The sequence below is a fragment of the Leopardus geoffroyi genome, chromosome C3 (assembly GCF_018350155.1).
Source record: "Leopardus geoffroyi isolate Oge1 chromosome C3, O.geoffroyi_Oge1_pat1.0, whole genome shotgun sequence".
NCBI classification, from domain to species: domain Eukaryota; kingdom Metazoa; phylum Chordata; class Mammalia; order Carnivora; family Felidae; genus Leopardus; species Leopardus geoffroyi.
Genome location: NC_059338.1, coordinates 89,804,188 through 89,816,373, shown reverse-complemented (window position 1 = coordinate 89,816,373; position 12,186 = coordinate 89,804,188). Strand labels below are relative to the sequence as shown.

At 33.9% G+C, this 12,186-nt stretch overlaps 1 protein-coding gene across 5 annotated transcripts in view; it reads right to left on the bottom strand.

Moving 5' to 3' along the window:
- Window positions 1–12,186, bottom strand: part of MRPL13 (mitochondrial ribosomal protein L13) — a 49,241-nt gene that overhangs the window by 18,915 nt on the left and 18,140 nt on the right. For all 5 annotated transcript variants that reach the window (XR_006706271.1, XR_006706270.1, XM_045453804.1 and 2 more), the window contains exons 4-5: window positions 9,398–9,458; window positions 2,338–2,424 (exon numbers count right to left, since the gene is read on the bottom strand). Coding sequence is in view for 3 of the 5 variants with exons in the window: in XM_045453804.1 (XP_045309760.1) it covers window positions 2,338–2,424; window positions 9,398–9,458 (148 nt within the window). In the remaining 2 variants the exon portion in view is untranslated. The remainder of the gene's footprint in view (window positions 1–2,337; window positions 2,425–9,397; window positions 9,459–12,186) is intronic.

The window sequence follows — 12,186 nt, the reverse complement described above, 5'->3', positions numbered from 1 at the left end:
GCCACCCATGTGCCCCTAGATTTTTGTTTTCTATTCAACGTAATCCATTATTGTAACCATTCATTTTGAGGCTCACATCACACAGTCCCATACTTGGTCAGTGGGCACCAATTCAAAATGCCTCCTATGTTCTCTTGATATTTCCCCATCTGTTTTGAGCACTGCCTTACTTTCTGTGACTTATTATTTTTCCAGTATAAACAATGAAGATAATAATAATTGAGTGTGCATGTGTGTACTCCATAATAACTTTGGTCTTTCTCTGCTCCAGACCTAGAATCAACCATTTCTCCAAGGTGAACCAGGTTCTTTTTAATCAGAAATAGCACTTAGAAAACAAGATCTGGGAACTAGTTGTGCTTACTTCTACTACTGCTGTCATTTTATTTTTGAATAAAATCTTAACATGATAACAAAGTTAAAATAAAAAAATAAATAATCTTTAAGGCATACTCCAAAAACCTTATTCTCTTCCCTATTCCTTTTGTCTTTTTGTGCCCATGATTCAGAAAGTAGCCATCTTTATTTTCTCATTTATTCTTCCTGTGTTTCTTTATACAGTAAGCAGCAGTTATAGTATATATGTGTGTGTAAACATATGTATATGTATATGCATACAAAAGGTAGTATGCTATCTATATTTTTTCACTTACCAATATGTCCTAGAAAGCATTAGTTATCAAATCATAAGAATATTTGGCATTCTTTTTTTGTAACTGCATAGTACCTGACTGAATGGATATAACATAGTTTATCCAATTTCCTCTGAATAAATACTGATTTCTATTATTGTACTATTATAAATAATGTGGAAACAATAATTTTGTGTATCTTCAGAGAAAATAGAATGCTGGATCAAGCCTGACTTTCCTTATGTATGTATTCTGTGTAACGTTACCTAATTCTCTGATTCCTTATGGGTTGCACCATTTTGTACTCCTAGCAATCTGAGTGCCTACTTCCCTATGGCCTGGACAACAAACTGTGTAGCAAGCTTCTGAATATTTGACAATTTTTTTGGGGGGGAAGCGGACTCATTAATTTTATAGTCTGAAATTATTTAAGTAATTTGTTGTAGTTGAACTACCATGAATACTTAAAACATCCACATTCAAACTTGACTGCCTAATAAATAAGATTTTATATCTACATTATCATTTTTTGTTTTTTTAGAAATTATGGTTTCTAAAAAAATGGGAGAGTACAATCAGAAATCGGAGTTTTAGGGGGGCCTGGTTGGCTCAGTCAGTTAGCAGCTGACTCTTGATTTCAGCTCAGGTCATGATCCCAGGGTCATGGGATTGAGTCCTCAGTCAGGCTCCATGAGGAATGTGGAATCTGCTTGAGTGCTTGAGATTCTCATTCTCTCTCTCTCTCTCTCTCTCTCTCTCTCTTCCCCCCCTCCCCCTCCCTCTCTGCCCCTCTCCCTGGCTCGCATGTGCTCTTTCTCTCAAATAAGAAAAAAATAAATTAAAAAAAAAGAATTAGGAGTTTTAAAACTGTGCTTTCATGAAGGTCATTTATCCTTAGATGATGACACTACTCCCATACTTGTTACTTCAGAGGTAAAGTGAATACTGGAAAATTCTACTCATTCACGCAAAGCAAAAGTAATACATTAACCATTTTGATAAAAGCACGAATAATTTACTCATGCATTGCTTAAGCTAAGTAAATAGAGCACACAGTGATTTAAATCACTGATATAACTTGATAGTCTGGAATTCATTTCCACATTATTCCTTTAGTAGGAACTCTAAGGACAACAATCACAACCATGGTAGTGACAGCAAATAGCACTTACTGTGTCAGGCCCCGTTCTAAGCATTCCACAAATGTTATCTCATTTAACTCTTACCACAACCTTAGCAAGTAGGTACCATTATTTCCATTATACTGATGAGAAAACAGATAATGACATCAGTAAATGGTGATCATGAATTCTAATCCAGATACCTGATTCCAGAGCTTGGACTCAACTATTTTATTATAGACCTTCTAATGTTTCATTACAGTATACTAAAGAGAAAAGCTCAAGTACTTAAAATAGTTTAACAGTGATAAATAAAAATGTTTTTTTTTCAAGTACATTTTTAACTGAATACATTTTGAATAGGAACAAATATTCTAAAATTATATCAAGGAAAATAAATTAGCAACCAAACCTAAGCTATTAATTAATGATTCATGCAAATTTTGCTACTAGTCACATGAAAGGTAAATGAAATTCACACGTTTTTTGTAGCTGATGAAATCAACAATGAGTACCCTCAATTTAACAGGTACTCTGGCCATGTTTCCTTGTTGAAGCATCATAACTAACAACCACTGACTTACCTCATCTGGGAAAAGATGCAACCTCTGCATCAGAGTTCTTCTGTGAAGGTTTTTTGGCAGCATGCCATAAATAGCTAGTTTCACAATCTGAAAAACAGACATATATAGGATTCAAGTAAGAAAAATCTGACATTTACAGATAGTGATGAAAACAAGTGGGCTCAGACTCAAGTGAAATGAAAGGAATTGAGACCTAAGTAGACACGTGGCAGCAACAGCAAAAGAATCATTATTTTGTACATTACTATTTTCTTTAGGCTCTATTTGACTTAATTTATTTTAAAGGAAAAGCACAAAACGAGATTATTTTTAATCTCCTATATGCCAATTATAGCTAGAATAAGAAAAAAAGCTTGTACAAGCTTTCTCTAAGATTACACAAAAACCTATGACTCAAATAATCTGTTACATACTGAATTGAGCAGAACCCAGGGAGGCCTTACTCCTGTTTTCTCCAGGTAGGTGATCAGGAAGTTTCCAATTCGTAAAGTTAGCCTGACCCTACAGTTATGAGACTGACTCTAAGTCACAAATGCACAACAATGGTAAGGTTATCATTCACTGAAAAATTACTGTGTATGGTGGTTAGTTGCATTATATGTTATCTTGTTTAGGATGGTGAGTCTCATTCCACAGGTGAGGAAACAGATTTAGTGAGGTTAAAGAACTCCCCCAACTTCATATATCTAGTAAGTGGCAGTGCTGGAATTCAAACCAGGCAGTCTTACTTCCAGAATAGAAACATGGTACAAGCAATCACATCTATAATGTGTTTCTCTCTGTAACTTCTCAAGAAGACAAAAAATCCTTTCTCTCTACCATACCCATTTTGAAGATGGCAAACTAACCTTTCCATGATTTACATTTCCCCTTTTAAGATTATCCTCATTGTTGGTCTGTATGTGATTTGATGTATACTTTGTCAAGAGAAGGCCACAGAGTGTCATTCTGTGTTCCATAACCTCCTGGGGGCCTGCTGGTATATAGGACATACAAATGTACTGCAAGGTCCTCATAAAACTGCTGATAGGGACATCTGAAGGGTTGCATCAATTTTTACCACCTGTGCTCATATTCCAAGGATATAATTTGACACTTATTAAAGTTAATTCACTAAATTAGACATGATAGAACAGCGTTGTCCTATAAGAGGATTTCCTATTCCTTTAATTTTCTCATCAAATCAGACCACAAAACCTAACTACATACAAAAGCTAGTGGTATCTCTTAATACATTTTCCAATTTAGTGCTGTTAATACTCTATGTTCTGGACATTTTAATAGAGATTTACATTGTTAAAATTAAAAGCAATAAAAAATTCAGTTAGTCACACAAGCCACATTTCAAGTGGTCAACTGCCACATGCACCTAGTGGTTACCATATTTATCAGTACAGACAGAACATTTCCATCATGACAGAAATTTCTATTAGCACTGATCTAGATATTAGCCTTTACAATTTTAAATAAAAAAATTAATGTTTATTTATTTTTGAGGTGGGGGGAGGGGGCAGAGAAAGAGGGAAACACAGAATTCAAAGCAGCTCCAGGCTCTGAACTGTCAGCACAGAGCTCGATGTGGGGCTTGAACTCATGAACTGTGAGATCATGACCTGAGCCAAAGTCAGATGCTTAACCAACTGAGCCACCTGGGTGCCCCTAAGATTTTTAATTTTTAAACGTTTTAAACAGAAACTGACAATATTAATATTACACAGCACCTTATCTGGACAAGCCAGCCATTATATCCTCTGAATATCATCCTAACAGCAATTTTTATCATTTTGGTAGGGTAACATGCCATTTAGGTTTCATGTTCTTAACAAAATTTAGCTGTAGTCACTTGAACTAACAAGTTGGTTTTTAAAAAACTTGCCCTAGTAAAAAAAAATGCTCCGTAACACCCAAATTAGGGACAGCCACAAAGTGTAGAAAGGTTAAAAGCTGACAGGGGAGAGAAAAAGACATACAAACAATATACTCCCCCAAATAATAACACAACACGTGCATGCAATCAATCAATTATAGCTGTACAGACTTATGTATAAGTTCTAAGGAATTCAAAAAGTGAGAAAGACAGAGTAAAAGTGAGGTTAATAAATACTCAAGACCTTCCACATACAACCTGTAAACTAGGGCATATGCCATTTGTTTCACTCAAAATAACTTTACTAACTACAGAAGGGGTGAAAAACAAGAAAGGAACCATGTTAGAAAACAATACAAGGACAAAAACTCTTAAACTATAACTATGGTAGGGATAAGGAAAAGCTCAAGCAACACATTTATTTGAGTTTATAATTAATGACATATATGATTATAATATTTTGAAATATTTAATTTTTTTAATGTTTGTTCATTTTTAAAAGATAGAGACAGAGCACAAGCAGGGATGGGGCAGAGAGAGAGGGGGACACAAAATCTGAAACAGACTCCAGGCCCTGAGCTGTCAGCACAGAGCCCAACACAGGGCTCGAACTCATGAACCACGAGATCATGACTTGAGCTGAAGTCAGACACTCGACAGACTGAGCCACCCAGGCGCCCCAATATTTTGAAATATTTAATAACCTACTAATAACTATTGAAGTGTACTATTTAATGTATTTTACAAATAATATTCCAGGGCTGTACTAATATCAGAAGGATGCATTATGAAACAAACTCTCTTACAAGCCCATATACCAAGTACTGATTAGCAAATTATGTCTGCTGGCAGAAGACCTACTGTTCCAGGCAGACACTTAAGTATTTGATTTGGAAGTAAAATAACTGACCTCTTCCTTAGCAAGTTGTTCCTTTTCAAAACACGAAGTTAAAATTAATACTTAAAAAAAGAATTAACATAATTTAAATGAGGTAATAATTCAAATGGATTTAATTCTGAACTATTTTCCAGGACTTCATCAAACATTTTGTAATGTATTCTAATATTTGTTTACAAAACATAAGTTGGAACAATTTCTACAAATATTATCAAATGCCAAGTTCTTATAAAAAAGTAGGACTCTACTGCCTCCTAGTGTACAGTGAGCATGCCAGAATAACAAAGAAACTTACATTTTAAAAATATTTATTAAATAGTAAAACTACAATTTATTGTAGCACTTACAGTACACACTATCAGCAGCCCTTACAAGTTTTTAATACCATATATACAATCCATATAGTCAAAATAGGATATTTTATTGATCTGTAATAGCCCCAAAACACATCTTGAAATAGAACATTAAATATTTCATAAGCAATCTCTGAGCATAGTTTTGTAAAATACTCATAAATGATAAGAAGTAAAATGTCCCCCTTTCCCTCACCCCCAACAAAATTGTAGGCAGTATTACATCAAACAAATGGTTGCATCCTAACAATACGTATTTATTTTTAATCGCTGTTATAGGGAAATACAAAAGAATGTCTTCACGGCACACTTTGTTCATTTATAAATGTATTTAGGTAAAAAGCTAAAATAGTTCCTAACGAGGAAAATGTTATCTATCTTATGTGTATATTTCAAAGACTGGGTTGTGAAGTGTAAAGGAAGGAAATATAAAATTGTGAAATGGCAACAGGAGACTTCGCTTCTAGCAATACTGAAAGGTAATATTTAGGTTAAAACTTTCTCCTGGTATATTACTCAAATAATAAGTAAATGTTAATGAAGTTAATAATATGTTTTTAAAGATCTTTTCTAAAGCATGGAAACAACTGGAGGCCAGAAGTAGGACAAAGTACTACCAAAAAAAAAAAAAAAAAAGAGTCCTAAGGCTGGCATTTGCCCAGAGGGCATCAGCTTAGTGCGGGGCTTGGGTTTCAAAGGACTACCTCTTTTTGGTCAGGAAGTAGGATCAAAGACTTCCTCATAAACCTAGGTTTTCAACAGAAAGCTAACATCCAGGGTGTACAGTGGAGAAATTAAAAAATTCAAATCTTTCCTGATAGGAAACAGATAACTATGAGCCTTACTGCACAAGGCTTCAAGGCCTAAAATTCACCCTTGGGATCAAAACCCAGAAGTCTAGAGTATAGCCTAAACAGGTCTTAGGTTGGTATAGCTTCATGCACCTGCCAGAAGCTAAGTCAATCTTTTGTGAATAAATCCACTTTGAAGACACAGGTCTCAAAGAATTCTCAGTGATGAAGTTTCAAGGTCCATGAGTTTATCAAGTGTCCTGAGCAGAAACAATAAATTGCAAAGCCACAAAGAACACAAATATTAGAATCAGATATAAACACTAAGAATTAGGTTTACAATGCTTAAAAAATATAAGGAACCAAAGTATGACAAAGAAACAGAAAGACTGTCAAAACTGACCAGCAAACTTGAAAAAGAAACAAGTAGTAAAAATTCATGGGAAAAAAAAAATTCAAATTAGAAACTCACTAAAAGGGGGTGGGTGGTTGGGTGGCTCAGTCAGTTAGACAGCCAACTCTTGATTTTGGCTCAAGTCATGATCTCATGGTTTGTGGGATTGAGCCCCGCCCACGTTGAGCTCTGCATTGACAGTGTGGAGCCTGCTTGGGATTCTCTCTCTCCCTCTCTCTCTCTGCCCCTCCCCTGCCCACATGCTCTCTCCCACTCTCAAAATAAATAAACATTAAAAAAAAAAAAAAAAGGAAACTCAATAAAAGGGTTGATTGGATTAGATATAGGTAAAAAAGATAATTAGAGAAAGTAGAACATTAAGAAATTATTAACAAGGGGCGCCTAGGTGGCTCAGTCTGTTAAGTGTCCGACTTTGGCTCAGGTCATGATCTCACAGTTCGTGGGTTACAGCCTTGCATCAGGGTCTGTGCTGACAGCTCAGAGCCTGGAGCTGCTTCGGATTCTGTGTCTGCCTCACTCTCTGCCCCTCCCCTGCTTGTGCTGTCTCAAAAAATAAATAAATGTTAAAAAAATTAAAAAGAAATTATTGACAATGCAGCACAATGTCAGACAGAGAGACATAAAATATGAAAGAGAGCTAATGATTCATGTACAATGAGACAGTTAACTGCAAATGTAATCAGATTTCCAAAGGGAAAGAACAGATAGAGAATAAAGGGAATAAGAGAACACATAAGAGCTGACAAATTTTTAGCACTGAAGATGCCAGTCCTTAAGCAAAATAAGTAAGACTTGAAAAGAAACAGGAAAACTAAAATCAAAGGAAAGATCTCAGAAGTATCCCCCCACCCCTGCAAAAGAGACAGAATATATACAAAGAAACAGTTCAACTGACATCTAACATATCAATAGCAATAACAGAAGCTAAAATCTGCTTGTACAGTAGCTTCAAACAGGTGAGAGAGAAAAATGGTTATCCTAGAATTGCATATACTAAATAAGCAAAACTATCTTTCAAGAAGAAAGCAAAAATAAAGACAGTTTCAGACAAAAATAAAAAGTTTATTATTAAAAGAATGTTATGATAGGAATGTCAAAAGAAGTATTTCAAGAAGGAAATTAATCCCAAAGGAAGACTGTTATGGGAAAAGGATTTGTAAGCAAAGAAAATAATAAAAAATCAGTTAACTGTATAAAACAGTAACAAGAATGTTGAATTGGAAGGGTTTTAAAAATTGTTGACTGTGTGAGGGACAGTAGGTGTTAAAAATCGTCTAAGGACCTTGTTTTGATCTGGAAGAAAGTAAAGATTGATTACTCTTAGACTTCTAATAAATAAACTCAATCAATCCAAAAGAAGGCAAGAAAGAAGAAGAGGAAAAAATTAAATAAAATCTCCTTTCTTGCCTTCTTTCGGATTGAGTTTATTTATTAGAAGTGTAAGATTTATCAACTATCTTTACTTTCCTCCAGATCAAAACAAGGTCCTTAGAAAATTTTTGTGGTTTATACATACAATGGAATACTACTTGGCAAGCAATGAGAGAGAATGAAATTTTGCCATTTGCAACAATGTGGATGTAAGTGGAGACTATTATGCAAAGTGAAATAACTCAGAAAAAGATATCATATGTTTTCACTCATATATGGAACTTGAGAAACTTAACAGAAGACCATGGGAGAAAGGAAGGGAAAAAATAGTTCCAAATGGAGAGGGATGCAAACCATAAGAGACTCTAAATACAAAGAACAAACTGAGGATTGATGGCGGGAAGGGGCGGGGGGCGGCGGGGTGGGGGAGGGGAAAACAGGTGCGATGGGTATTGAGGAGGGCACTTGTTGGGATGAGTACTGGGTATTGTATGTAAGCACAGGAAGCTTAGGAATCTACCCCTGAAGCCAAGAGCCACTGTATATACTACATATTAGCTAACTTGACAATAAATTATGTTTAAAAAAATCATATAAAGTGCATAGTACTATGCTTAGGATGTTAATGATCAATAAATATGACCTCTGTAACAGAAAAATAAACAAATAAACAAACAAACAAACAAATAAATAGATTTAAAGTAGAATGATTTATTGGGCAAACACTATCAAAAGAAGGCTGATATAGTTTACTAAAAAAAGAAAAAGACCTCGAGATAAAAAGTATAATTGGAGACAAAAATGGCTGGTAGATACCATGATTAATTCTTAGGAAGAATGTAATTCCAAACTTAAATTCATCTAACACTAAATCTTCAAAACATACAAAGCAAAAGCTGACAGAAATACAGGGGAAAAATAAACCCACAATTGAGTTCGTAACAGAACTCTTTCAGGTAATCAATAAATCAAATAAACAAAAAAAAAGTCAGTAAGACTTTTTTTGATTGGAATGTACTTTGCATTTTTGATATAATGGATGTATAATCATACATAGATATATACATCTCTCTCTCCAAGACATTTTCAGCAAACATATTCTAGATAATCACGCAAGTTATCAAGTAATTAAAAAGAAAAGCAACAAAACTGGCTAAATGCAAAACATAGTCAACAGTAATTAGAAAACATATAGAATTGAATGATAATGAAATAATGCTTATCAAAACTTGTGTGATGCAGTTAAAGTGCAGAATTTATAGCCTTGAATGATAGCTATATTAGAAGAGGAGCTAGACTGGAAAAACAGTTCCTGAACCAGTCTTCCCACAGATGATTAATAAATAAAAAATACAATAAACTTACTGCTACTGGATCCTTCTGGTGAAGTTGAGCAGCTGTTACTTGTCTAAATCCACCTGGATAGCTGTTAAAAGAAGCAAAGACATTAAAACTGGGAGTAGGCTATGATATACTATTTCTTGAAATGCATATGGTTTTATAATATGAAAACTATTTTTATTATGAAGCTATTCTTGTTTCTGGGAACTATGATGTTCATTAGTGTCTTAAAAATTAAGTAGTAACCTATGCTATTCGAAATACTGTTCTTTTTAAGTGGTCAACTGTCTTCATTTCATAAAAATTGCACATCTTGGAAAATTCTTAGCATAACTATTGTTTTCATTCATTCTGAAGTAGTTGCTCATGCTTGAATTTAAGAAAGAAAAAGCAGTGAGCCAATATGCTTCACATTCCCTGCCATATCAGAATGTCTATAACCTAGGGGTCGGGTTTTGGGAAAACAGGGGTAGCCACTTTGGGTCTAAGTCCAGTTCATACTCAAAACAGGGAATGATCCTGTTTCCTGTTAATAGTTGGTAAAAGACCACCAAGAGTTATATGTTGGTCCTAAGTGATACAATACTGTGTTCATATCAAATTTATACATAAAATAGATAAATTGGAGATTTAAAATATATATAAATATTTGGGATAGTATTGATGGCAGCTTGGTAACTTGGATGCCCCAGATCTCAGTCTGGAATCTAGGTTTGCCAGTGGCTACCAGTTTAATAGCAGGTAACGTGCTTTACTTCTTTATATAAGAGTTTACTCATATGAGAAAATGTTTGTGAAAGTGCTTAAGAAATTTAAAACAAAAACAATATACAGATGTAAGGTTTCATTATGTTGAATGGATAAAGCCTAAATGATTTTTGAGGAAGGGGAAAAGAAAACATAAACTCAGTGGACTCTGCAAGAAGTTAAAGATTACCTAAATGTAATTCCTTTCATAAGTTTCAATCAGACTTAAAAACATTTGAAAGAACCACATTTCAGGAATAAAATTTAAAAAAGCAGATTTAGAAGTTTGCTGAGAAAGATGGATAATATTCAAAGTGATACTTTCATTTGTTTCAAGGGATTTCAGTTTCAGAAAAAGAAATACCTGTCTAGACTTCAATTCCTGTATTCTTTCTCTCTGTGGAAAAAAAGTACTTTACAACTTCTACGCTAAAGATCACCTTTCTGTTTTTAACATTGGGATGCCAAGTTCTAAAGTATAATACCATTTACATTTTATTTCATGAGTTTGGACTTTATTCTGAAGAATCTGGAAAGGGGGCATAAAATTCTGAGTAGAGGAATGATTTGAATAATGTAATAAATACTCAGTTGATTTTTACTGGTGACAAAGTAACTACACTTCTTCCTCCAGTGTGGGATAGCCTAAATGGAAGAGAAGAAACTTTGTTTAACATGTTCATCATTTTTTTTTCAATGCAAATTAATTCAGTAAATACTTACTGTGTGCCTACTGTGCTGGGTGCTGGGGATATGTAGACAAATATGACAGTACCCATCCACAAAAAAATGACTATGTGAATTCTACTGAGGCATCTAACAGTAAGCTATATTTCTAATCCTACCAATACATCTATATGACCAAACAGTTGGATGTCAAAGTTCAGGGTGCACACATACACATCTCACCTGACCTCCAAAATAATGAGAAGTGAATGTTTATAAAATATTTGGACAAGAAAACATTTTCTGAGACTAGAAAACATAGAACAAATTATAAGGGAAAAGAGAGATTTAATTACATAAAAGTTAAATAACCATACAACAAAGGACATCATAAAGAAAATTCATAAAAAGTAAACTATATAATAGTGGACTAATATTCTTAATAGATAAAATGTTCAGAGAACATGCTAAGGAAAGCATTGATACCTTATAATAATGCAAATGTAAACAATCAGATGTCCATCAAAGTAGCACAATCTTATTATTAAATCATTATTAATGATGTGCTGTGGCAGCAGTTTTATAAAACCAGGCATTCTTATGCACTTTAATTGATAATTAAAAGATTAATTATCATCCCTTTGATCTTGAAATTCATTACATTTCCAGTTTTATTTTAAATTATCCTATATGTTGAAAAAGCCTCATGTATAAAGATGTTTTTCAGTTCTTTATGAAACTAAAAATTTTAATTAAAAAAAGGACATTATGTATGCAAATCATATTCTGTATTACTACACAGTGACAAACTATTTATAAAAAGGTTTTCTGATAATTTTATATAAAGTGAAAAAAAGATGTAAACTTGTATATGTATTAAAATGTTTAGTCCACAGGATGAAAAATGATTTTTAGTTCCTTCTTTAAACTTTTCTGCATTTCCTAAAATTATCATATATTAAAATTTTTATAACTAGAAAGTTAAAATTTGAATATATAATGTAATAATGTTCTGAGCATAAAAAAAGTGGTACATCCAGTGAAATGAAGTAACAAAGTAAGTGAAGAGTCAACAGAAACTGAGAAACAAAACAGTTATTTACCATATGGGGTTGAGACAATAGGGAAGGCATTCAAGAAGAGGTTGAATGAGCCAGGTTTTAATGGATAAATATGAGTTCTTGAGAAACACTCCTGTGAAGGAGAATAACACACGCAAAGGCAGAAAGGCAAGAAATAGCAATATGTTGGCTAAAATGAAGGATTCTGAAGCAGTAGTGGTAATTGGGTACCGATAATGTACAAGTTTAGAGTTTCAACCTTAGATAAGACAGCTCTACTGAAGGGGACACTACCAGCAGAGGGTATGTTATACTAGCTGTTCACTATTAGCTGTGCTA